Source organism: Vanessa atalanta, chromosome 9, assembly GCF_905147765.1.
Source record: "Vanessa atalanta chromosome 9, ilVanAtal1.2, whole genome shotgun sequence".
In the NCBI taxonomy this organism is placed as follows: domain Eukaryota; kingdom Metazoa; phylum Arthropoda; class Insecta; order Lepidoptera; family Nymphalidae; genus Vanessa; species Vanessa atalanta.
The window spans coordinates 5,645,195-5,672,584 of record NC_061879.1 but is presented as its reverse complement, the minus strand read 5'-3'; the positions used below and the strand labels follow the sequence as shown (position 1 = coordinate 5,672,584).

Below are 27,390 nucleotides of genomic sequence, written 5' to 3'. Positions count from 1 at the left end.
GTATATAAACACTTGGTATGGTTGACACCAATAAAAAAGCTAGGTCTGAAGTTACTGTAAGTGGCGTCAAAATATTGCGATTTGTATTATGCGATGAGAAGGCTGAAGCAGGATAAACGTAAGGGAAACTTGCTTTAAGTGTGTGTCAGTGTCGAAAGACAATATCATATATATGAAAAACGATTGCCATTTTTGTGTTTTCTGTCATGGTATATTAACATTTCTTATGTTTGAGTTACTATATTACGAAATGACTCATTTTTACTCTACTCAAATAACTCTTTACTCCTATATTCATAATACAAAAGACGATAATTTTATTTCGTTGATACTTTTAATTGTTTTATATTTTATAGGATAGGACGGCCACTTGTAGCAAAAGATTAAAGTGAACTAGTGGTATGGTGGCAGCAAATCTTTATATATATATATTACCTTGGTATTTCTTCTTCAAAGGTTTGCAGTTCAGTCGGTTCTATACCATCCGTTTCCCCGACGTTGGTCGACCCACGGGATTGTTGATATATCCTGTAGTATTCTTTACTGTCTCGACTTTGTGCCACTTTGTACTTTAATTGTCTCTGTTCAAGTAATAATTGTAAATTAAGTTTATGATCGATGATTAACAAATAACCTAACTTCAATAGGTATATTATAGTGCATCATCGTGTGCTCAAATACAAATGCATTCAACTAGTCTTAGTTGTATGGTAAAATGGTCGCAAAATAGCACAAGTTGTACAAGCTATACTACCCGGCACGAAACTTGACCTAACATGGCGTCCTCTGCGCAGGTACAGTCCTTGCGAAAATCACGTACTATCTAAAAAGCTTAAAATAAATATTTAATATATTAAAGGGTAGGTACGTAATAAAACACAACGGGTTAATTATTGTATATTTAGTAATTATTGTATCAATAAATAAATAAAAAGAAATAAAATAAAATTTAGAAATATTATTAGAAAATAAATTAATCACTATCACTCAACGGTGTGAAACCCTCAAAATCAGCAAATGAAGTCGAAGTCCTTGGATTGGTACTGGGGTTGGTACTGGTGCTCGGACCGGGTTCGTCATCATCAAAGACTTCCCAATCGCTACTACAGCTGCTATCTGAATCTCCCACTTGAATAACAAGTTGGTCTGTCAACTGGTCCACTACATGGTCGCTTTTGCAATAGTCGTCTTCAATAGACCTTACTTTTGAACATAACTTTTGCCATTCACTTGATCCCATGGCATCTACCTTCTGTTTCACCAGTTCCATAACGCGTGTGACGTTCCACGCTACGTTTTTGCTGCTAACGTAACCTTTGATTGCGGCCCACGCCATTTCAATGGGGTTCAGATCCGGATGATAGGGCGGCAAGCGAAGGACGCTATGATTGTGTTGTGCTAATAATCTATCGATATTATAATTTTTTAAATTTTCTTTGTTCGTTTTTATTAGTTCGTACAACTGTGGCTTGTACATTGTTGGATCAAACGAAATTCCTTTTTCAGTCAGCCAGGCTTGCATGTCGCATTTCTTGGAGTTTGAATTTGGGGCCAAATTATATTGTGTATTATGGTAGGATGCATTGTCTACTACCACGACGGATCTCGGTGGTAGGTTTGGTATTAATTGTGAAGTTAACCATTTGGAATAATTTTCATAATTCATGTCGTCGTGATAGTCGCCCGTTTTGGCTCCGGATTTAAACATTAATAAACCATTTGGTATAAAACCGGCTTCAGACCCTGCATGTACCATAACTACCCGTTGACCTTTGGATATCGGTTTTTTTAAACCTTTTTTTGAACCGTCCGTCCACGCCTTGGAACTTGTGTGCGAAGCGTGGACATATGATTCGTCAGTATAAATTATGGGCCTTCCTTCATGTCTGTACTTTTGTATTGCTTCTAAATATTTGATTCGCTGTAATCTTATACTGGTTTTCTCAATAAGAACTTTTCTATTATTTTCTGTTGCTTTCCATTTAAAGCCTAGATCCTTTAAGATGCGTCGAAGACTCCGTTCAGATCCTTGATAATTTATATCCGATCGCAGTTTTGTCAGAAGTTTCGTAACTGTTGGGATTTCATTATTTGTTAAATGAAAATTATGAATGCATCTTTTGATAACTCCTTGATCGAAATTGTCTATACCAGTTACAGGTTTCGATCTAGCATGTTTTTTTCCAGGCGTCCGGAATACTGTGAGAAATTCTGACTGCTCAGCTTCTTTTACGATTCTCCGAACAGTGCATAGAGAGGTTTTTGTTGCTTCAGCTGTTCTCTCTTTAATTTGAGTATCACTTCTGCCATTAGCTTCGTTTTTTAAAAAACAGTAAACATCGTAAATCATTTTCCGAGCTTGTCTTTTTAGAACTATATTATTTTTTCTTGGCATTTTAGTATACTTCGTTAAAATCTTACTATAATAACAAAAGAAACAACCCACAAAATCAACAATACAAAAACAAAGTTAATAATCAAACACAATTTTACACAATAAAACCGTTATATAATAATATCACTTATGTTAATGAGCGTACACGAAGACAACACAGGAACATGCGCGGGCGACGGGAGACGCGGTGGCACTGCGCGGGGCCACGCATCCACCCGTTGCTATGGTTACTAGTAATGGCGGCCTTGTTTGCTATAGTAACGCGCTCCTCGCCTCAGACCGCACCTCAAACGACATCTATTTTTTGTTACTGCGCAGAGTCAAGATTCGTGCCGGGTATTATACTAGACGACTAGACCAACGACATAAATATATATTATACCGAATGCATTCGTTAGTTTGGATTCGAGTGAAACACGCAACTCACGTTGTCGCTGCCCTCGAGATGCGGGCGGTGCGGGTAGTGCGTGTAGAAGGCGAGGTTGCGGCGCAGCTGCTTGCGCATGCGGCACGGGCCCTCGGTGCAGTGCAGCGCCCACTTGTCCAGCGGCGGCGCGCGCGGCGGGCCCCACAGGCCGCGCTCGCGCGTCAGCTCGCGCCACGCGCCGCCCCACTCCGCCTGCACGTAGCGCGTCGTGTGCGCCGCCGTGTTGGCGCTCGTCGCCAGCGCCGCGCCCCACGCCTGTCTGCACATACGAAACAGTTCCACTCGACAACTCGGATTCACTCTTATCGTACGGGATCTTCCGGACTTCCGATAGTATCTTCAACGATATTAAATGTATTTTACGAATTCTATATGAAAACCACTTATTAACTAGTAGAGATGATTTTGGTGAAATCATATCAATTTAAAGTCCAAGTTTTTTATTAATTTTACTTCTGCTACTGCATTTGGCTACTATAACTGTGTCTGAGTTGCTCACCTCACAAGCTGCACATGATCTTGCATATAAGCCAGAGCATGTTCTCGCGGTAGATGAGTCCTCTGTTTAGCGGAGTCCTCCTTTTTCACTTTTGTTCTAGATGCCAAACGGGTCAAGCCACCGGTCACTTTCTGAATTTTCGATTGAATCTGATTATGGAGCTCCCACGGAACTCGATAGACCGCCTGCAACGATTTTTTATCTTCAAGTTTCTCGACCGTGCAGCCGATTAAATGAATGCGAACACATGTAAGAACGTATGCAAGAATGTAAGCAGGAGTGAGAGTGGGTACCTTGCGCTCGGTGTCGATGTAGCCGAGCCACAGGCGGTGCGCGCAGTCGGCCAGCTGCTCGCGCGCCAGGCCGAGGTCGGGCGCGCGCGCGGCGGCGGCGGGCGGCGCCAGCGACGCCTTGAACACCTCCTCGATGGCGGGCTTCTTGCACGCGTACAGCTCCTCCCACACGCGCCGCGCCGCGCCCGCCATCAGGTTGCGACCTGCCGGCTCGTGCTGGTCACTGCTCGCCTCGTAAGGTATCAGTCGCACTGTGGGGGGGTTCGTTACCTTGGTGCGCCGTCAGCCTGTCGTCTCTGGATTCGAGGTCGCCGCTGGGGTTGACGTGCCACGTCGTGCGCATGTGCGACTCCAGGGCGATCTTCATGTTCGCGTTTAATTGTAGTAGACAGTATGTTAGGCATCCTATGAATTCCAACTCGTGGTTTCCGGCTCCGAATATCAGCAACCTAGTAATTTTGTGAGAGTGAACTTAATCAGATTCTTTATTTACGCAATTGTTATTCAAAAAATATTAAGCTTTATTCTGTATTAGCTTTGTATTTATTCAAATCCGTTATTCAAATACCTGTTCGTCGTGAGTTTGTGCAATGCTTCTAACACAGACATTTGGTCGGCTATGGAGTCAGTAGACCGTGACAGTAAAAACAATATAGTTCTATTCAGGCAGTGATGTAATCCTTCTAGAGATATAACCGATGATTTCTTCTTAGCTTGAGTCAGTAATTTTACCAAGAAATCGAATACCTGCAACACATCATTAAAAATAAAGCAAATATATATAAGAAGGGAAAATCAGAATTATATTTGAAAATGTATAATTTAACGGAAACGTATTAAACGAACCTCGTGTGGATCTCTCGACAGCTGACCCTGCCACAATTTATCAACAAGTCGCGCAGCTAAATAGCAGACATTGGAGATATTGGACTCGGTACCAAAAAGTTCAGTATTCAACAAATTTTCCATTATTGTTGTTAAAACTTCAGTTTGATATTCGATCTGCTGCTGACTCGTCGAGTTCGCTGGCGAAGCGTCCAGAACTAAATCTATGACCTGAAATTGATATTACAAGCATTATTTATGTTTAAATAACTTTTATTGGATCAGAATTAGTCATTTTGAGTGCAAGGCGTGCATGTTAGTAGAATTTTGACATGTATTTTAAAAACATTTTTGTTATTTATCCAACAAGAAGAAACCATACACTCGGTGTTAATAAGTATTATAAGATTTTCTTAATAAGGAATAAAATAAATTGTTTATTCACGTTTGTTGAGACATGTCAAGACAAAGTTGAAAACATATTCTTAAATAAAATGAAATATTATAATTTCCATATTTAGATAAATGAAATGCGAAAAAAAACCTTACTGAAGTTTAACAGTTAACGGCATATTAAACAAACAAAAATAAAAAAAATATATTCTAGAATATATAATGTGACGGTGATGTCAACGCACTGAATGATATCCCTAATAAAATATGGCGTTTTAAGACCACACATTTCATTAATTTACAACATCCTATAACATTATCGTAAATATTTTTACATAAATACTAGTGGATCCATAGTTTACGACCAAAATAGATCTAATGTTACCGTTCCTTATTCACAAAATTATGAATTAATGCCGGTTGAAGTGAAAAGGAACTGTAATGTTATGGATGGATGTGTAATATTATATATTATAATGTGAATTGACTAGACAATAGTTTTTATTAATAGGTTTATAACGTAGTTTTTAACTTTATTCGTCACGAGCCCTGAGTATGAAATATTCATCTTATTATTTACTATTAGCGGTAACTATATCTTTACTTTAAAGAGTGACTTGTTATTTGTATGTTTTATTATTCAAGAATGCAACAAGAACTTACATACGTGGGAACTTTGTAAGATTTGAAGATAAGCGTTAATAAAGCATTAGTATCGAACAGGTATGTTACAGGATAAACAATATAGTCTAATATCCACATATTTACGCTATAAAAGTAAGATCTTGGTGGGGCGGAGCAGGGACTACATGGCGTACAAAACATTGACGGAGCCACGGGGTCAGAGGACGCGCTCTAGAAACAACATCACTCGCTATAGCTGTTAGTTTGGCGCTGCACCTTATCTATTAGCTCATACCCAGTTATATCAAACATTAAACTATATTGATAACATATTATTGGATGGTTTAACAAAATAAAACTGTTGTATAATACTGCCCATGCGTCATAAATTTATCAGACCATAGATGTTAAATCGTCAAACGTTAGTTTTGATTTCATTTAATTTATGAATAAATATATACAACCATATTTTTAAAATATATATTACGAACAAATGAATTGTTCGTTGCCTTCAGTACTAGGTTACATGCATAATCAAATGCGGTTACTCCACAGCCAGATTTGCAATATTTTTGTCGCGGAATAAACTATAATAATCATTCATCAATGTAAGCTGTTCTATTTTACTTCGCTTACACGAAAATAAGGGTCTCACCGGAGCGGCCTTAGCGGAGACTCCGAGGGGCAGCGAATCGAGAACGATCACGCGCAGGAAGTCCATCACGACTTGTCTGGCGGCGTGCTGCGTCAGCGCCGCGCCCGCGCCCGCGCCCGCTGCCGCCCCCGCCGCCGCGCCCGCCTCCTCCGCGCCCGGCGTCGATGCGCCTGAACTGTCGCCACTCTCGCAGATCGCTATGAGGATGAATAGAACTAAATTATGCTTTCCTTGAATATTTAAGTTTTTATGTTTTTTAAAAAAAAATTGCTTAAAGTGATTTATTTGTCGAATCAATGAAACTTACGCATATGAATATCATCTTTCGTATTCGGGGGAAACAGGGTGGACGCCAATGCGGTGAGCACTTCGGCGCTCATCATTAATGAAACGAAATCCGGCAGGGTATTATAGAACGAAAATAAAACCTAAAAACAGAAAAACGCGTGAGCAATACATTTCAGATATCAGTAAATCTAATATAGCTGTAAAAACGCGTCGTACTTGTATTATGGCAACGGGATGGTCGCTGAGCCACTCCGGCAACGAGTCGGGCTCCGCGTGTATCAGCGCCCTCACGGTCGCCAGTAGTATGACCACTGCCTCGGGGCAGAGCGTGATCTTGGCGGCCACCGCGGCGGACGACTGCCGCGAGGGCACGGCGCTGCCCCACGCCGCCCCCCACACGCGCTCCACGGACACCGCCCGGTCCGTGCTCAGGTGGTGCATCGGCTGGCCGAGGGCGAGGCCGAACAGAAGGTAGTACAGCTCCGGAATTTGTAAATGGAACAGGGATAACCTACAAACGAATTAGGTTTTGTTTAGTTAGTACTCAAAACGATTTAACATATACATACATATTACATTATATTTAAATTGATGAACATCAATTATTGTATACAATATTTCATAGACACATCAATATACGTAAGATACATATAGTCCATCGAATCTTTATTGCTTTTAAATCAAAATGTATATTAAAAATCTTACCCCACGAAATCCAGAATAATTTTTATTACATTCCGTTTCGCTCATCGAGCGTTATTGAAGGTCAAATCTCTATTGCTTTTAGTCTAAAATCTACTCTCCCATATTAACTAAGCGACAACAGAAGAGAATTGATAAATTTAGTATCGATTGTAAGCAGTACAGTACCAGGCGAGCAGCGTGAACCCGGAGGTGTAGAGTAGCTGCGTGTGCAAGTGCGAGTGCGAGTGCACGGCGGCGGTCAGCACCACGCCCGTCTGCTGCGACGCCACGAGCTCCGTGTGGCGCAGCCAGCCGCCCGTGCCGGCACTCTCGCGGAACCTGCCGGTCACGAACAGTGTCAGAAAACTAACAAATAATTTTACCACACACACTGTGTTATGCAAATACATAAAAGACGAAAAATTACAATATATTTAAATTATTTCATAACAGTTTAATACGGTATAAAACAACTTTTTTCGTATTCAATAATAAACAAACAGTGGAAAATGGACCATATCATCAAGAAACACTGTTAAAAGAAAGTATTCTTGATAGCGAATGTACCTTTGCATTATGGATGACTGCTGTCCTTGGCCAGAACAGAGAACCACTAATATTTTCAATGCCAGTAAAACTGAGCTCGGATGAACATTCTCTTGCATAAAACTCAGAAGCCAGTCGGTTCCGAGAACTCTCGATACTTCCTCGCATACAATTGTACTTTCCACATTTCTTGTCATTACTACGAGACAATGTATAAAGCATAGGCATTTATTTCTCAGAAGAATTATTTCGCCTTCACATTCCTTGTCAGAATCTCCTTCCTTTACCACGACTCCTTGCTCTGATTGAGAAGGAAGTGGTAGTGTATACGCCAGGAATTGTCCGAGGCAGAGTAAATCGCTGGGTCTAGGCTGACCTCCCAGCAGGTTTGCTAGTAACTGAATCAGAACATTCTTTGTGCTTGCAACCCTTATATCGTTCACGATGTACAGTAGTTTAGGTACTAGTTGCAGTTCTCTCATTGTGCGTAAATTGTGCGTTCTGTGCGCTGTTTCTGTTGCTAGTTCGAATAAATGTTCTAGGAGGGATTTTATTAGACCACCTGGTGCATTCAACCATACTTCAAGATCGCATATTAGATCCTTAAAAAATAGATTATATTGTGAATAACTAATATAAAAAAATTGTCTCAATCTTTTTGGAACACGAAACTTATTTGTGAACACAAGAAATCGTGAGTGATCCTTGCAAACTTTAATTTAAAAAAACGAGTGGTGTTAAACTTTTTGAATTTAAATATGCAATGAAAAGAACTATTTGTAAAATAAGTTCCGTTACAACGTAGGACTAAAATATAAGCACTGCGTAGGACAGCGACTTTTGCTTATAATGTAACTTTTATCTATGAATTTGGATCATTAATATAATTTTCCTTTCATTAAATTACTTAATATCTTCGCGGAACACTCGCCGAGGCTAAAATCGATGCCAGTGTTCCGAAGTTAAGCCAAACCCCCGCTTACGAGGGAACCACTACTAAGTCTATGTAATTGATGAGATTAATACGAGACATGCTATAGATGAACAAATAATATTGGAAATATAGAAGTTGCTTAAAATTAATATATATAATATTTACTAATATATATAATATATAATATTTACTTTACATGATGAGAAGATGTAGATGAAATAACAAGTATATATTATATAACCATATCAAGTTACCTGAAATGCGGTTAAATTTGGAATCGACGAAGTTTCTTTTTGGCTATCGACTGTGCCAACTAGGCCGAATATTAAATGCAAGATGTGGGAATTAAGTAAAGGTTTCTTTTTCTTCAACAACATTGCCAGTGTTTGGTATCCTTTTCTGCGGTCCATTTCTGCTTGAGCCGCCTTGTTAGAACGTACTACGCACACAAGAGCCTTAACCCCAGCGTACAAACACTCAACATCTTGCGCCATTGCTATCAACCCAAGTAATACGGAACATCCACCTACTGTATCTATCTGCAAAAAAATGGTTAAAGTTTATATTGTGTAACATCATTTCTATGTCACGTTTTTTTTTTATAGTTAATTGTTATGTTAAAAAGGAATTCTATTACAACATGTGTATTTGAGTATTTAAAAAATTTCAAAACAAACTAATTTAATTTATTAATGATGGTTACAGTAAATAATTAATCAAATCAACTTGCCATGATAGCCGCTGGCTTTGGACTGAACACTCTCACTCCCAGATATCCAACCACCGTTCCACCTAAGCATCGAGCTGGACCCATTAGATGGCCTGCAGAGTTGTGCAATATTCGTATAGGCGTCGCGTTCTCGTGCGACGACATACCGAGTTGTTTCGCTATAGCCTTATTATCGTTTTTGCTGTAAACCTTGCGTATCTTAGCAAGGGTGAGTTGGGAGATCGCACGAGCGTTTATACCAAAAACTACTTTTTCCTCGGCAATCAAGGGTGCTAGGGGTTCTTGATTTTGTCCAGGTGGTAACGGAGCTTGCAGAGTTCCCACGTAGTGTGGCCCGAGCTGATATATTATTGAGATAGTTTGCGCGGAGAGTACCTTAAACAAGAAAAAAATAATGAGATTAAAATTATTTAGTACAAACGATTGTCGACTTTGTTGACTTTGAAGGGTTTATATAATTGTATTCATTTGGTTCATCAAAATCAGAAGCATCAATCCAGAAAACTCACGTCCTCCAGCAGCAGCGCGGGCCCCTGGCGCCACACGAGGCGCGAGTAGCGGCGCCACTGCGGCGGCGTGCCCACCACGCAGTACACGCTGGACGCGCCCGACAGCGTGGCCGCGCCGCCGCCCGGGTTCGCGCTCACGTAGTGCAGCTTGCCCGAGTGCATGTGTTGTCCTGGCGACAGAAAAATCTTTAATATCGATAAAGAATCTTCTTTTAATTGACATCGCGAAACACTCCCATTCTATTGAGATGGATCACGAACTTAGTCGCCACATCCACAGGATTTAGCGTGACGATAACGATTTCCGTGCGGCTTGACACCTAAGACATCTATATCTATTCGTCGGACGTCGAAGACTACTCACCGTCTAGATAGAGTGAGAAGGAGGAGTTCTTGAGCACGGCCCTGTTGAAGAGCAGCGCGAGGTGGTGCCACTGCCCCTCGTGCTGCAGGTCGGGGCACCACACGCGCGCGCCGCACTCGCCGACGCCGTCCGGCTCCCACTCGCCTACGTCTCCAAAATATGCAAATAGATTGTTTATTACGTTGTTTGACGTTGTTTACTACGGAAAAAAAAAAACAAAATATCAATAACCTACAGGACATAGGTGTATATGTTAGTATACATAGTTTCTATACGTTTTCTTGAAACAACAGTTTTATGAAATGAATTCTAAGTAGTAACTTACTGTGTGGAACTAAAGTCTCCTGTGTCGATACAATAATAGCCTTATCTCTCGCGGACAGTACTACGGTGAGACATACGAGGTGTTCGTCCCGGCTATTGTTAATGTTCCGAACAAGCGTCAATAGCCTCACGCAGTGCGGATCGGTGCGCGGATCGGAGTATTTCTCCACGCATATCCATGTCGAATACGTCAATCCCGTTTGAGGTGGAAATACTCTGTCCCCTACAAAATAATCAAAATCAATACTTATTATTTTTTTAATAAATATATAATAAAATAACTACAGGCACTATCGACATCACATCGTTAATATTTTTTACTGCACCAATGTCTTTTGCAGGTAGGTCTTATATAAAAAAAGATGAAATTATGCAATGAAAGTTGTCATCATCTTACCAGAGCCGATGCCACCGAGAGTGGTATTGTCTTGAGTTCCGAGCGCATTCAAGTTGGCCGACTGAGGAGCAATGCTCGGTAAATATAAACAACCGAATCCTTCCGCAGACATATCGAACTCAACGAATGGGGGCTGAGTGCACGAGTTTTGTGACCTGATCGATATACATTTATAGCTATAATGAGTTACTTGAACGTATTATAAGCATTTCTTAAAAGACATAGAGATACCTGTAATCTCGGGGCGTCGTCATCGAGACTAACGTCTTGATTCGAGTGAGCGGGACCGGCCCGCCGGGCTGCCAAACCTGTCCCGGCTCGGGAGCAAGGCAATTTAGAGGATTTCCCATTCGTAGGAATTCCCTGAAATGCAAAGCGAAAATTAAGTACAATGCTGTCTACGTATGTAAGGTTAGTTTTTTTGTTAATGGTTTATAAAACTAGCTACAATCTTTAGGGATATAGTTATATGAAAATAAATAGCAACCTGTCTCTAAGTGAATAGATCGCAAATTGCTTGTTATGAACACAGCATACTTATATATGTGTCATGGGGTGTACAGTAATTAAAAATACATAACAACATTATTATTATGAATAACGTAATATTTTATAATAAATTTTAAAAATTAAATCATAATTAATAAAAAAAAACAGATAAATTATACAAATAAAATATGAATAAAAAATACATAAACAATAAATTACAATGAATGAATTTGTTTTGAAAATGAACGGCTATGCTCACCGCAGCTCGGCGGGGCGCAGCGCGTGCGCGGCGAGGCGCTCCAGCACGTACATGGCGGGCGCGTGCAGCGGGTGGCGCTCCGCACGCAGCGCCGCGCCGCACACGCGCAGCACCTCGCCCGCCAGCCCCGCGCCGCACATCACTTGCTGGTTGCGCTCGCTGCAACACGGGACGGATTTGTTTATCGTTACAATTATTTAATAGTAGCCCAATCGCTTGCCCGAGTTCCGGTCTTCCGAATGTTGTAATTATTATAATATTCTGTAACGCAAGCTGTAATTTTTGTTCGACTCGATCTAAAAATCATCGGAAGCCATTCGTTACTAATAATATAACCCGAACCGCTCACCTCCTGACGAGACTCTTGAGTACGTGTGCGAGGTAGTCCCTCATGGCGCGAGCGTGTGGCGCGTGTTCGGGCGGGCGCGGCAGGGCGGGCAGCAGCTTCGCCAGCACTATGACCACGCCCGAGTGCACGACCCACGCCTCCCCGCTCGTTGAAGCCGTCGCGAGGTTGAGAGGGGTGGCGCGGCCCGCTGGTTTAGCCTACGAAAATATAATTAAGACTATATAAAAACAGCTTCTAATTTGAAATATGTTTATATGCTGATCGATACTAGTAAATAGTAAAGTTACCTCATTGATGGCAGAGCTTTGCCTCGTCAAGCTTGGGGACTTTACGTTGAGTGAACCACAAAACGTTGGCTTGTCGAACGAATCGAGCGCAACGTCGTAGAGCAACCGCAATACGATACATGCGTTTACAAAAACGACTGGTATATTATCTGGTAATCTGAAAATGAAACAAAAAAGTATATAATACCGTTCAAAAAAAGTATTTATTTTATAATCGATGAAAACTTACGTCATTTCTAATATATTTCCCGTAAAAAGGTCGTGAAAAACTTCATAGAGCTCTGGGTCACCCGGTTCCGTATCATTTTGCAACTCGGTATCCTCGGTAAAGCAACCCAATAATCGTATCGTTTCGTACAATGTTGTCATGCAAATCTAAAATTTGACCATTTCGAATAAGATTGAACTTAATAAATACTTGAAAAACGAAATGAAATTATATTACCTCATGATGAAAAAATTTCGCATTTGCAGGTTCGAACCTCATCGCCGTACTAATAGTGTAGAATACAATATGTATTAGATTTAGCATGTCGGGATCTATCAATTCATTTCCTTTAAGTCTACCTTCCAGAGAGACTAGTACACTTGTTACATATACAAATCCGCTAACCTGGAAGTAGAAAGTACATTTGAATTTTATTTTATAAATTAAAAAATAAGTTTAATCTATACATCGATGTAGTATATCTATAGTCTATTCCAATGGCAGAACGAGTAATGAGAAACAAACCTTGAAGTTGAATATTCAATGCGATTTGCTATAGTTTTCAAGATTCCACCATTTTAGATCTCAACCTGTCATGTCAATTTAAGGACAGTTGTTAATTGGTCTTTCCTCTTGCCATTGGAATAGGCTGTAACTATTTTATATTATAAAAGAGTTTGTATAGTTTAACCAACTAATCTCAGGTACTTATAACACTGTCCACGGTTGATAGCCAGCTTATTGAAGAGTTATATTGCTACATCGCGCTAAGACTTTATAGATCGCGATACAAACTACTTTGAACCTGTTAGTTCGTTAAGAATATTTAATGACCCATCACAATTAAACAAAAACATTTTTTAATTAAGAAAAGAAAACAATTTCAGTAGTAACGCGTTAATTTATATTGAATTTTTTTCAAATACCTTTCGAAAAATAGTCCTTGTCCGATGTGAATCTCTTAAACAAACCAGTAACGCTTTTAATATGTGAAGTTTCAGTTTTAAGGCATCGTTCGGCGCCGCATGCATTCCGCACAGAAGCGCAGACATGTCCTCTTCGCCCGAACCGCTTACTATCAACTCTCGCACCACACCTGAGAATAGACAGATATTAACCATAAACTACGAGGTGATCATATTAGAAGTATCATCGTAATAACATGTACATGACATGGAACTATCGTGTCACTGCTTCGTGACAGAAAACTGTTAGCCCCAGCGTTATCCAAGCGAATGCTGGGCTAACTAAATCGAAACGTAAACTATGACTGGAAGATTTGTAGATCTCCAAAATGTCAACAGAAAAGTCCGCTATAATATATATTCATATTTAACAGATAAACCAGTAAGTATGGTCTTTTTAATTTTATTTTTTGTTTCAATCACACAGTGTTAGTAGCGCTTGTCAGATCGTAATGCTAATAAGGCTTTTCTTTTTTTAGAAGAGCGTTACATGTTATAGTTATGCGATGTTAATTATTACGATACATAAAACGAACCTAAAGCTTTACTTCTGCACGATTCATGCACTACCATCCCGTGTACGCACTTGGCACCGCCGCAGTCGCGGAACACGTTGCAGTTGTTCACGTTCCCGTTCAACAGAGCAGTCAGCCCCTCCATGACCAACGACCCGAGTTCTTCTTCCTCTGCGTCGGCATTGGGATCTTTAATTAAAGAATCTTGCCTCGACTGCCTTTTTTTCCTCTCGGGTGGCTTCGGAGAATCGGTCGACTTATCGGTCTCCTTCTTAGACCGCTCTTCCTCGAGCAGCTGTTTGTCTTTTAGAAACACTGCGTATCGGGAAAGACACGTCACGAACACCTCCAGCATTCCGACTTCTCGATAAACATCTTTAAATATAACGTTGTGTCTGTAAGTAATATTTTTTTTATGTAGAAAAATAATATATTAATCGTTTCATTCAATTCATGTATTTAATTTGAAACATTTTACTGAGGTCAATCATCAGTAATACTCACTTTAAAATATTCAATAATGTCTTTATGCATAATATACTACAACTTCTTGACCTATTAGCTTTCAATAACAACGACAGTGAAATCAATTCCTTGCACGGCACAAAATTCAACTGAAATACTATAAATTCCAGAAGTTCAAAGAACTTTTCTTGTATCTCAGCATTTTTCGTGTGTATCCTTTCTGAGAACTGGCTGAGCGTGTTCTGATTCTCTAAGATGAAGTAGTTCGCGTTGTCCGCGTGGTACACGCTCGATATCGCGTCGAGGATCGTACAGCAAAGAGCTGGTGATGTGGATTTCAAGAACACGGATTGCAGTACCTGCCAAGAAAGATGCATTTTTCAAATGAGAGTTTACACAAAATTTGGTGCTGGAACAAGCTGAGTCATATTAGAGCCCGCTGAACTCCCAATGCTAAATTGAATAGATGCAATTTTAATAGAAAAGTAAGGGAGTTCGTTATAAACTCGTTTCTAATGAATCCTTCTCTGTCGATGAACGTCACCAGTTAATATTATTCAGCTCATTGGTCACTTGTAAATTAAGGTCGAAGCTAATACGGCTTTAAATAATCAACAAGCAAATAAATGAAAAGTAACCCTTTTATATTTTATACTTTTCACCACACACTGAATATTATTATTATAATTATTATTAATTATGTAATATTTTTTTTAGAATGTAAATTAATGATGACAGAAAGAGACAAAATATAATTTCACAATTTAATATATTAGTTAATGCGTATGTTCGAATTTAATATCAACTAACCTGAAACGCTTGTACATTTCTCACAGCCTGTCCAGGCGTAGAAGGTTGTGGTAATACGAATCCTTGTAACTGGAATAATTCCGTGTTGGCCCTGGTCGGTCGCAGTTCAGAAAATCCACAAGCACAGAGAGAAGATATCATAAGGACCAAATTTCTTAAAGCAGCTCGCGCTTCCGTCCCACTGACGCGTTCCTCTTCTAATCTAAATTTCAATATATATTTAATATCATCTACAGATAACTATGCATGAATTAAATAGTAACATATACATAAATACATATACAATGCACATATTTCGGGCGGTATACAAAATTTGAGGCACATCTAAGCTCAATAAAAGCGAATATACAAGTATACGTTTTTGTTTTTTAATTACATGTCGATTATGTTTATCGTAAAATACGTTATTAATCGATGGCGTAAGCGCTGTGCATTCTGTATATATTAATTTTGTGTGTCAAATATAGAATGTCGAAAATGAAAAACTTTTTCAGTAATTATTTTTCTGACGTTACTATTCATTTTGTAACTATGTAAATAGTAATGCTTTTTCCAGATTGTTGTAAGTACTCTATCCTTATCGAACATTACACTAAACACACACATTAGAATGAGGGTGATTACGCCGGCATGATTAAAGGCACAAGGTACATAGCTGACAAATAGTTAATACTTCAATTTATCAAGCTAGAGTTGTCACGAAACTCAATGCACGTATGTGACTTTATCTTTCTATATATACGGTACCATAGAAAATACACATTTATTTTAATTTTATTAATGAAATAATATTAACTTGAACTAAAATATTACAAGTAAATTTATATTAAAAGTAACGTATTATTGATAAACTTATATTGATAAATACTTATTATTGATAAATTACTAACATTTTATTTTACTTTAGGAATCAAAGAATGCTATAGTGTCAAAGAGAAACTATGAAAGTTAAGAGCTTTTGATGACCCTCACTTTCGAAGTTTTCGATATATTCTGGAACAAATTGACAAAAAATAATTGTGTGTTGTCAAGACGTGATGCCCCCGTGGCGCATGAATCTAAGCATTCAATACCGTTGCATACCCTTACCACCACTAGGCACCACTGACTTGTCATGTGTTATATTTTGCTTATAATGAATGACAAGCTTGACGGTGAAGCAAAACATCGTAAGGAAACCTACATGTGTGTAGGATATTCTGCATCGAATTGGAACAGCGGAAAAAGCTTCAAACGTTTCTTAAGAGTTGTTACTTTTAATTTATGATATATAAAATTATATTATTAAAAATCGGTTCTCAAAGAATAAACGAGTCTTTTGGAAGTAGCAATTCGATAACATATTTGAATTAACATAATAATATTTCATTTTAAATAAGCTATAGACATTTTCTGGTACATTTGGCCAAACCTGTTCGTGAGCATGCATAACAGAAAAGTATTGTTATTTCTACAAACAAAAATGTAAACGGTGCTTACCCGGATGTTAAATAATCGGGTACATCTTGTCTCTCATGTCTGTGGTAATAACAGAGATAAATGTAGGAGAAACATACAAAAATAAAAATATTCAATAAATCTAAGCAAAAAATATGAATAAGCAATTATAAACTCTATAAAATTTACTCATGCTTTTAAACTAAATAACAGGCGCACATGAACAACACTTACTTCAGAAGGAATTCAGATAGAAATAAATATCCTTGACAAGTCCGAAAATCGTCCAGTAGTAATTGACTAACTTCACTTGAATCTTTTAAGAAACAAAATACTGCTACAAACATTTCTACTACCTGAAAAAACATTTTAGTATTTAAATTTAAGTTTAACAAAGGGTAAGTTTAAAAGAGAAGATATGGTTAAAGGGCTTGCATCTTAACTTCTGCACCACTGAATTTTCAAGTGCTTAATTTCTGCTTATAATTCATCTCTTGCAAGGCTGTGAAGGAAAACATCATGAGGTAACCTGTATGTGTCTAATTTAAATGCAATTCTGCAACATACCCTTGTTCCATCTGCCAAACCACATTGGGCCAATGTGGTGGAATAATCTCTAAACCTACTCCTCACAAGGAGAGGAGGTTATAGTCCAGAAAGTGGATTATTTACAGGCTCTTAATTTACTTGTTTTTAATGTTAAAATAAAAATATTCTTAATCCTTTATACATATATATGAGACATAAATAGGCACTTTATATTATTTTTGTATTACTGCATTAAAAAATGGATTAGGAATTTTAATTTGATTTCTTATTGCTAAAATGGCGGCTGTTCCGGAATTCGGAACGGTCCCACGTAAACTATCCAAAATTCAAAATTTTATTAACCTCCAAAAAAATAGTCGTTAAACAGTATCAACGTTATATAAATGAAGAATAAAAAATTGTTTAGTAACTAGTAAACATATATCATTACCTCTAATGGTGTTAACTCTGGAATCTTTTGCATGTTTTCGATACAGAGGCCTACACACCCTTTATCTGTAAAATAATATATCTAATAAATAATTCATTTCTTTTATTTAAAATAGAACATGCATTCTGTATTCTGATACATAGTTAAGTATGTACACAGATTTATATTTACTTATACAGATAACATGCTAATAGGGTAGTTATGCGCATAAAGCCATTTTTTTTAAGTAATTTTTTTTTTATTAACTTTTATTTACAGTATTTTTTTAATCTTTCCTATATTAAATATTTCAAATGTTGATAAACTATGACTCATTAAAAAGAATGGTTATTTTGTGTATGGTAACATGCACATGTGTTTTTATTTGCTTTTGCATTTGATATTGAAGGGAAACTTATTGCATTTGACTCTTATTGCATAGTTAATTAAACATTATATTTGAAATGCAGTAAATTTACATTAGAAAACTGTATTGTATATTATATTTTCCAAAAGGGACTTGACTTAATTTATAAAACAATACTCAGGATGAGTAACTTACTGTTAATGTAGTGTACAACAGATTGAGTCAAGCCATGCCTAGACAATGTCATCAATACTTCTGCTGCAGACTTCCTCCACATCATATTATAGGGTGCACACCATGAGGTTATTGCAGAGAATAACAAACTTAAATCATCTTTCCTTGCCAATTCCTCACATGGAAATGGGTGACTGCAAAGTCTTACTAAGACCTGTTAATGATATTTTTAAAATAAAAAAGGTATCATTCAATACAGCACACTCATCAGTACTTTGTATTCCAGTTCAAGTGAACTAGTTTTACTACAAGAAGGATGTTACACTTTAAATTCTATAGTAATTGCTTTATTGGAGGCTTAATTATGGTTGTGTATCCATTAATGGTTTAAGCATTTTAAAGTGCCATTGTCCTTTGGAAAACTATATATTCTTCTGCTAGCCAATAAAACTGGAATATAAGAAATATGATCCAAAATGGTCATAAATTAAAATTATACATACAAAGCAATATGCTTACTGCAGTGTTCAAATAATATAGAAAATAAATATATATTGAAATGTATCTGCTTAAAATATTTTAAGTTTGGATTTGATACTCAATCATGCAAGATCTGAAAGGATCTCATTCAAATTTGGCACAGAGATAGAGAGAGTATAATGTAGAATAGCATATAGTTTTCTTTTATCATAAATTTAAATAATTATATAATGTAGACTCCTTCACAGGCGATTTAACAATATTGATTATTGGCAGCTCTTACAATACAGATTCATATAGTTCAATTAGTGATCCTAACCTAATGTTAGCTGTAATACATTTCTTGACAAACTAGGAAATATTCAGTAAAGCTATCATGAATGTGCATTTAATTCATATTAACTTAAGGTAGAGTACTCATTTTGAACTCTAAAAAAAAAAAACAAAATAAACTCATTACTTGAACAAAAATCTTTTGTAAAAGTATCCTCCTCTCTCTTGGTGTGAATTCACTGTTGTCATCTTGAACATCAGCTTCTGATTCAGGAATTTCAGGCAGATCAAAAAATAAATACAAACATTTGACTAATGTGGATGGTATAGCGGCAGTAGTCATAACCTTTAAGGAGAAAAGAATGTTAAATAAATTTACATTACTTTTTTTATAACAATATTCTTAGAATTTAAAAAATAAAATAACTCACAAGCCCAGTGTATACTACTTATATTCACTTTAATTTAAGTTTCGATAACAACTTTGTCAACATTTATGAACTTTTTACAGATTTATAATTAAATAATTACTCCCATAGATTATTCAGGATATCAACCAGTTATATCATGTATACTCTCTGGTAAATAATAAAATTAATATCCATACAAATAGTAAGTATGTAATTCCTTAATCCATCACTTTTTTTCATATAATTAACCTTATAGTAATATATACCTTTACAGTCTATGTCTTCAATACTATTCTTAGTATTGTAAATTTTAAAAAGTATATATATTTTCTTTATCAAAATTCTACAACTAAACTAGCAAATGTGTTTTATTTATTTAATATATATAATTATGAAATATTTCAGTTATTTATGTAGATTATATTATATTTATAATATGGAAAATAATACTGTTAGTTTAATATTTAATGCAGATGATATCAATTTGATATTTTTACAAACCTGTATCAATGATTGGTCACCAGCTGCCAATAGATTTAATGTAGACAGTAGCATCCATCCATTGCTTGATTCCTCTGAATTCTCTATCTCCAGAAATTTTGCTATAGCACAACTAGCTGCCTCGGTACTTTGATTGCTAGCTCTTTTTCTTATTTCAGATACCATAAGCTTTGAAACTTGTTGACAAAAGGATAGTATGTCCCAAAATTTTTCATTCATCTCACTCGATGGACTAGTTCCAAATACCTGCAACACATCAATTAATCTTTATTATATAGAATATCTTTTCTTCTTCTAAATAAATTAAAATATTTTTCTTTAATGTTAATGTTTTATATAGTAACTATACACCTTTATATATGTAAGTTGTGTTATATATAAGATAGAAAGGAATGTGAGTTTATTCAGAATATAATATATGATGACATAATGCTCATTGGTGGCCCTTTGTATTTGTAGCTAATTAATGTTGATCAGTATTTCATAAACTGGGAATTTTTTTTTAAACAAAACACATTGTAGATACATGCAATGAAAATCAATAGATAAAATATTTTTTTGTTTATTTAACTTTATTGATTATAACTGTGTAGTTAGCATGAGAGACGGACTTAATGCCTAAATGCTTTTTCTATCAGCCAACCTTTAAACAAATCAAAAATACATAAAAACAAGACAACTATTTAGCTAATAAACAATTGAATTACACACAAGCTATCTAAATGTAAAAAAATCTAGATCACAAGTATTACAGTATCAGACACAAGTAAATATTTAACTTGACACATTAAATTGAAGAAACAGATGTAAATATCAAAATAAAACAGAAAGGTGTTAAATGCAGTTATGTGTATGTAAGATTCTATATTTGTATTTTATGTTCATATAAAAGGTATTGATTATAAATGTCAATATAAATTATTACAGATTGGAATTGAAGAACATAATATTTTACGGTTTATGCACTTTTTATGAAAATAATATTAGAAAATAAATTCTCGATAAAAGCGTAAATACCTTACAAAAGAGAGGTAGCATGTTATACAATTTATCATCTTTTTCTGCTTCTGTCAACGGCTGTGGTGGATGGGTATACTCAGCAAAGAGTTTTTTTAGGTGCATCAATCCCAGTTGTACGTGAGAAGACGAGCTTGCAGTCTCCGAAGGCTCCGCGGATGTTGAGGCGGACGCCCCACGCAATTTGCGCATTAGATTCATTATTCAAAGGATTATAAGCCTCGGATTAAAACATTTTAATAAAAAATAACTAGAATTAGGTAAGTGCTAAACACAACTTTTTCATTTTTCAGGACATATTTCACAAATTACGAATGTTTATTCGGTACACAAAAGGTTTTTCAATGTCTCTGTTTTGAAGTTCACATATTTTATGATGGGCTAAAATAGGATTCTAATTTGTTTAAAAATTATACTTAAGATATATTTTTAATAATTAAGCATTTAGATGATATTGTACTTTTTTATTTTATTAATATTAAATCCACTGTACAAATATGTACACCCACACAGCACTTGCCACTTTTCTTTTAATACTAATAGAGATGTTCCTAATCTATTATTTTATTGAAAACGGGTTATCGATTAAACCAAAGTTTAATTCGAACGAGTAATCGAGTAGAGATAATCTATTGAATATTGAATGATGGATTTACTTATGTCGAGAAATATAAAATTTTATCAAAATATTGAAAAAAAAAATCATTTGGTAGTTAATTTTAAATATTTTTGTAATGTACTGTTTTTAACGGATGACTACTTAATATAAAATCATTTCGCATTGTATTTATTGTTTTTATTGGATGTTAAGGACTAAATCTACCACCAAAACTTATGTTGTTGTCTTAGCGATTTCGAAAGTCTTATTTCGATGAATGCTCGATATCGGATTGGATACCAGTAAAATTGGTAAAAAACAAAATGTGGCATAAAGTTTAGATAATGTTTTAAGTTTAAATTTGTGTTATTTTATAAAAAATAGGTCAGTGGATAGGAAATATTCAATTAAAATCGTAAATCGCTTCCATCACCCAGATATATTGAGGCTGTAAGAAATACTAACCATTTCTTACATGCATAGCCAACCATATATATTTTTTATCAATCTTTTTTGTCTTTTGATTTGATTTGGCTAACTTTTCACCTTAAGTTGGCTCTAAAAATATTATGACAGTTTGTGAATGTCAATATAGTGATGTGAGAAAAGATAATTTAAATCTCAGAATCGATTTATTTTCAGGCGATTTCAGAGCTACCGACCGTCCTTTTTCCCAGGACAGGCTGGGATTTTCTAAATATTTTTTAAATAGCATACTGGCATTATAAAGCGCTTTGATAAAGTCATATATTATGTTTAAGTTTGCGCGCTATTTGTGCAATCCTTACATTACAGGCAGCCTCACGGCTTGCGAGTGTTCGCGGCTCGCACTGACCGGGTCCAAATAAAAAATACTATTATTACTCATGCTACCTATTTTCATTTTTCACTACAATTGAATTTATCTTCACTTATTCGCTGTTTTTTCACTGCATCGTTTTTAAACAGATTTGTCCTGGTTCCAGTTCAAGTCCATGATATTGAAATTAGATGTTGGCAACTCTAGCCTAGAGCTAAAGAGTTAGTTAAGTTTCAGTTTGACAAATGAATTACCTATAAATAATTCTTATATCTTAGCTCAGCGTGATAAATATATTTTTAATTTTCGTACTACAGGCATATATTGTTTTAATAATATTTTTTCGTCATGCCTGAAAACGAAAGTTTAGTGCAATGCTACAACCGTGGTTGTGGTAAACTTTTTGATCCCAATAAGAATGACAAAGGTGATTTTTCTAGATTATGGATAACATGCGAATTAAGTTTTAGTATATATATTTTTTTCATATTTAAGTGTCCGATATTTATTTAAATGAAATTAAATGTATTGTTCGAGTATAGTTAGAAACATTATTTAATGAAAATACACTTTTTTAATAGATGAATGCTGCCATCACCCTGGTGCTCCAGTTTTCCATGATGCTTACAAGGGTTGGTCTTGTTGTAACAAAAAGAGTGTTGATTTCACAGAATTCCTCAACATAAAAGGCTGCACAGTTTCGAAACATTCTAATGTGGTATGCAATTATCATTCATTTCTATAATTACTGTAAAATTAAAAAACAATCTTTTACTATACTCTTATATAAATATTGTAAACTATATAATTTTATTGAAAAAAATCTTAGAAACCTCCAGAACCTGAGAAAAAAGCTTTAGACAAAGAATTGGAGAAAAAGGAAGTTATTGAAGTAAGAGCACCAGTAGTTGGTCCACAACTACCAAGACCACCTTTTGACTCACCATTAGTCACCTTAGAGCCCCGAATAGCAGAATCTTTAAAAGAAATTGTACATAAATCTACACAACAAGCAGCAACTTCTAGTGATGGGTAACATTAAAGTCTAATAGTCTTATTTAATAACACTAGACTGAAATGGAATTTAAAATAAAAAACAGACTTATTTTTTAGTTTCCTTATAAGAGACTAAATAAATAATAATGTGTATGATACTTAATTTCTGTTTAGAAATACTGTAGCAATTGGTACATCATGTAAAAATGGAGGTTGCATCATATCTTATGAAGGACCACAGAGTAATACCAGTATGTGCACATTTCATCCTGGATGTCCAATCTTCCATGAAGGGCTCAAGTTTTGGTCATGTTGTCAAAAGAGAACTACAGATTTCAACACCTTTCTTAGCCAGCCTGGGTGTACAACCGGTACTCATAAGTGGTTTAAAGAGGTAATTAACATATTTTATTTAAGAATTATTTAAGACTCATTGTAGAATAAACATGAAAGAAAATGTCCCTAGGTCCTAAAAAACTGAAATATTAAATTGTATTTTTGTATACATTGACATAATTGTTACAGAGTTCTCCAGCTGGGACTGTTAAATGCCGCTGGGATTGGCATCAGACTCCTGACTTTGTTATTGTTAGTGTATATGCAAAAAAATATGATCCATTTTCAAGTTTTGTTAAGCTGAACCCTATACGATTGAATACCAAACTAGTGTTTCATGAAGAAGGCAATGCAATATTTGAACTTGATCTTGAACTACGAGGAGTAAGTAAAGTATTTATAATAAACATTTAATTTTATATTGGATCTAAATCTTTAATATGAATTGTTTTTTTTTATGAAAAACTTAAATAGTATTAATAACTTGTAATTTACATTGTTAATAAACATTTATTAACATTAATAAATATTATATATACTGATTAAACATGAAAAATATCACCAGATAAATTAATTGTAGCAGACAAATGTGCCTTAAGCTCTGCATGCTTAATTGCATCAGATAAATTAATAATAATTCTTAATAATTTAATGTTTATTTTAAATACATTTTCAAACTAAGTAAATCAAAATCAAAGTAAGTAAGTTAAAAGTGTTGGTTTCTGAGCTTAGTATTGAGTGCAACCGAGAAAACAATAATGCGTGAGTGAGACGATATCTCTATATGACTTATACATATTATTATTTAACACATTTTCAGGTGATAGATATAGATAAGAGCAGCGCATCTATGTTGGGCACAAAAGTTGAAATAAAACTGAAAAAAGGAGAAGCAGGTGCTTGGAGCAAACTTGATTTTCCAAGATCTGAACCTAAAAAAGAATCACAAAAACCTGAGGTGCAGAATGTTGAAGAAGATGACGCAGTAGATTTATCTACAGTGGAGGCCATACATTCAATGGGCAAAGTAAACGTCACAGGCTGATGTCAAAATGTTAAATCAAATTACGTACAAATTGATTAAAATATAAAAAATAGCAAATCTGAGACATTTATTTTTATATTGCCCTATTTATAGCTTTGTAGTTTTTGTGTATCAAATGAGTTAAGTTTTTATTTGGCAGTTGCAAATAAAAGTGCTTTTGTAGAAAGTTGTTTTATTTAACTTGAAATAAAAAAGCAGGATTTTAGGATTCATTTAATAGATTCCTTCCATATAAATAAGTATTTACATAGAGGTGCTAATTTCTTTTAAACGGTTACAATAATTATTTTAGTAAATTCACAAAGCTGAATATGTATGTTTTATTTTTGTTTTCAATTACTTACTGACAGTTAAAACAAAAGAAGGAATTCAGCACCTGTTAATGGATATGTCTGTTATGATATTTCGCAATTTTATTGAATATATATTATTAATAACATTTTACTCTATAATAGTAAATACATTTAGTAACATTTACAATTTTACAACTCATAACTTGACTAGAATCTTAGATTATAACTATATCACTTATTTAGTACATATATTGAGAAACTTATTTTTTTTTATTATTACATTTTTTTTTAATAATTATTATATTAACCAAATTAATTATTAAAACCAATGACTTTTCTTAATTATAATAATGACTTCATAATTGATCAATAATGGTATTCTGAAATATTTTAATGAATTTGTGTTAATAGATTATATACCAAAATTATATTGGAAGCATAATAAGCGCTAAAAGATGACCACTCAGGAGGGCGGATTTAATCATAGGTATTTGTTGTTTTTTTTCTCATAATATATATTATGCCCTTAAAAATTAATATATAAACTTTTAATTTATATAAATAATATTTTAGTGTTCCTATTATTTTCATTGCACATTTGTATGGATTTACATATAGCTTGGCACAATACACTGGGTCTATTTCTATACTTGCATTTTGTGTAAGTAAAGTAAATCAAACTTAAAACGTTTACAAGTACAGTTTGTTTCAATTGCACGAAACCAATACTAACAATTCTATTGGCAATTAACGAAATGATTTTTACATATGATTTATATAGTATTAAAAGATGTTTGCGATTTTTGGCTATTTTGAAAGCAAAGTTACATTCAAGTAATGCTTCTATACTTTATTCACTGTTTAACTCTAAGATTTATAATATATTTATAGTAATCGGCTTGTACACATATTATACTTAGGTACTTTTCTGATAAACGGAAAAAAGTTAAAATATGCGATATCGAGTTTACTTTTATTTAACTTAAAGAAAATAAACAATATTAGCATAAATAGTGGTAACGAGGCGTTTGTGATCCTTAAAAAATGGTAGTTTGAAAATCAGTCAGATAATTTGATACGTATTGTCTACGTCTTGTATTGTGTAGACTTGCATAAATGATCTGTGGTCTTACGCATTGTGAGATCTAAAAGTCTTTTGATTCAGCGTATGGAGATGAACAATGGTCATTGGTCGGAAGTTGGGGAGGTTGGAATGCTGGTGTGGGGGCGGGTTGCATTCTGTACATGTCGTGTAACAGCGTCGCTACTGATACGTCGCCTACAGTCTCCCGAAACAGGAGCGACTCGATAGACCGTGCTCGCACTGCACGAAGAGATGGCAGTAATAGAAGAAGACGACCGAACCTGAAATAGGGAACACAATAGTGTTTTTTATTATCACTAAGTCACTCACTGATGAAATATGAATTCTAATATTTCAATATCTTATTCGTGCATGCTGTTTGGAAATTTCAATATATAGCGTAAAAAATAGTTTTGCCTTAATAAACAAAGTTATTAAAGTTGAGTAAATCTTGATTAGATATTATTTTCTAGCGATAGTTGAACCCTTCGAATTCGAGGTGTGTATAATATGATCTTAAATATGCATAATTGACTATTAGTAACCTCGTGGGCTGCCTCGTGTATCTAGTACGGACGTAGTCAGCTAAAATGCATTGTGCTTGATCTTGCAACATCTCGACCGGCTGCGTTTCGCTTAGGCCTGGTGTGTCTGCAATATGTTAATCAATATATTATTTACAAGGATAATTAAAATCATCATAAGTTTGCAAAGACAATATAAGTATAAAAAGACCAACCTGGTGAAAATAGCACAATTGCTTTCATGCAGCCACATTCACTGCCATCGGGCGCGATTTGACGAAATCGACATAAGATTTCCTGCAAAAAAAAATATTTTGAAATGTACTTGAAGGATGGTCAAAGTTTTATTATTTTATTATTTTTTTTGTTCTGTTAGTTACATGACAAAGGTCAGTTACAGGTCTATTTAAAATCGATGAAGAAGACTAATGTCACACTTTTAAACTATCCCTACTTATTATACTTAAAATGCATACGTAGCTCTGTCTGTTACCTCTTCATGTTTAAACTGCTGTACCGATTTAGAAGAATACCGGTAGACGGTAGAAGACCAATTTCGGCTAGAATTTTAAACAAATCTTTAAAAAAAAATCAGCTTCAAAATTCCGCCTTTATTCTAAGTTAATTTTGATTTTGATTATTTTGGGTTATTAACTTAATTCATGAGTTTAAATGAATTTATTGTATACGAGTATATGGAACTCTGTAATCATGATGAAAGGTTTTGGGGGTTAGTGTTAGCACTGCAATATCGTTTTTTATTTCAGTGTTAACGTAACCAGGTCTTAATCTAGGGTGTAGGGGGTGCAAAATAACCCGAAAGGCCCACGTTCAAGGGTGCCTCACCTATGATGGATAAGTCTT

The 27,390-nt window shown here is 35.3% G+C and overlaps 3 protein-coding genes across 9 annotated transcripts in view; 1 reads left to right on the top strand and 2 right to left on the bottom strand.

Annotated features, from left to right (window-relative positions):
* Positions 1–21,289, bottom strand: part of LOC125066188 (WD repeat and FYVE domain-containing protein 3) — a 29,797-nt gene extending 8,508 nt beyond the window's left edge. Inside the window, exons 1-36 of one of the 7 annotated variants that reach the window (XM_047674147.1) lie at positions 20,852–21,289; positions 19,835–20,080; positions 19,111–19,269; positions 18,192–18,384; positions 17,651–17,715; positions 16,906–17,027; positions 16,714–16,752; positions 15,235–15,436; positions 14,464–14,783; positions 13,981–14,354; positions 13,406–13,575; positions 12,717–12,884; positions 12,501–12,646; positions 12,272–12,428; positions 11,985–12,181; positions 11,636–11,794; positions 11,119–11,250; positions 10,888–11,042; positions 10,492–10,713; positions 10,167–10,319; positions 9,803–9,972; positions 9,294–9,668; positions 8,818–9,102; positions 7,651–8,231; positions 7,270–7,422; positions 6,616–6,910; positions 6,419–6,539; positions 6,112–6,308; positions 5,601–5,687; positions 4,461–4,670; positions 4,183–4,361; positions 3,885–4,063; positions 3,615–3,817; positions 3,322–3,506; positions 2,823–3,081; positions 436–581 (exon numbers count right to left, since the gene is read on the bottom strand). In XM_047674147.1, coding sequence (XP_047530103.1) covers positions 436–581; positions 2,823–3,081; positions 3,322–3,506; positions 3,615–3,817; positions 3,885–4,063; positions 4,183–4,361; positions 4,461–4,670; positions 5,601–5,687; positions 6,112–6,308; positions 6,419–6,539; positions 6,616–6,910; positions 7,270–7,422; positions 7,651–8,231; positions 8,818–9,102; positions 9,294–9,668; positions 9,803–9,972; positions 10,167–10,319; positions 10,492–10,713; positions 10,888–11,042; positions 11,119–11,250; positions 11,636–11,794; positions 11,985–12,181; positions 12,272–12,428; positions 12,501–12,646; positions 12,717–12,884; positions 13,406–13,575; positions 13,981–14,354; positions 14,464–14,783; positions 15,235–15,436; positions 16,714–16,752; positions 16,906–17,027; positions 17,651–17,715; positions 18,192–18,384; positions 19,111–19,269; positions 19,835–20,080; positions 20,852–21,052 — 7,205 coding nt within the window. In that variant the 5' untranslated portion in view covers positions 21,053–21,289. Of the gene's footprint in view, positions 1–435; positions 582–2,822; positions 3,082–3,321; positions 3,507–3,614; positions 3,818–3,884; positions 4,064–4,182; positions 4,362–4,460; positions 4,671–5,600; positions 5,688–6,111; positions 6,309–6,418; positions 6,540–6,615; positions 6,911–7,269; positions 7,423–7,650; positions 8,232–8,817; positions 9,103–9,293; positions 9,669–9,802; positions 9,973–10,166; positions 10,320–10,491; positions 10,714–10,887; positions 11,043–11,118; positions 11,251–11,635; positions 11,795–11,984; positions 12,182–12,271; positions 12,429–12,500; positions 12,647–12,716; positions 12,885–13,405; positions 13,576–13,980; positions 14,355–14,463; positions 14,784–15,234; positions 15,437–16,713; positions 16,753–16,905; positions 17,028–17,650; positions 17,716–18,191; positions 18,385–19,110; positions 19,270–19,834; positions 20,081–20,851 lie in introns of those variants that run through there. The other 6 variants (XM_047674148.1, XM_047674150.1, XM_047674149.1 and 3 more) reach the window with 6 other exon arrangements.
* A 1,183-nt stretch (positions 21,290–22,472) lies between these two features.
* Positions 22,473–24,785, top strand: LOC125066264 (cysteine and histidine-rich domain-containing protein morgana). Its single transcript, XM_047674276.1, has 6 exons — positions 22,473–22,675; positions 22,830–22,966; positions 23,078–23,280; positions 23,419–23,638; positions 23,770–23,964; positions 24,401–24,785. The coding sequence occupies exons 1-6, from the start codon at positions 22,597–22,599 to the stop codon at positions 24,623–24,625; spliced, it is 1,059 nt and encodes a 352-aa protein (XP_047530232.1). The 5' UTR covers positions 22,473–22,596; the 3' UTR covers positions 24,626–24,785.
* Positions 24,786–26,063: 1,278 nt separating this feature from the next.
* The window catches only part of LOC125066416 (protein dissatisfaction), a 31,433-nt gene continuing 30,106 nt past the window's right edge, over positions 26,064–27,390 (bottom strand). Inside the window, exons 8-10 of the mRNA XM_047674483.1 lie at positions 26,742–26,823; positions 26,548–26,653; positions 26,064–26,283 (exon numbers count right to left, since the gene is read on the bottom strand). Of these exons, the coding sequence (XP_047530439.1) occupies positions 26,064–26,283; positions 26,548–26,653; positions 26,742–26,823 (408 nt within the window). The remainder of the gene's footprint in view (positions 26,284–26,547; positions 26,654–26,741; positions 26,824–27,390) is intronic.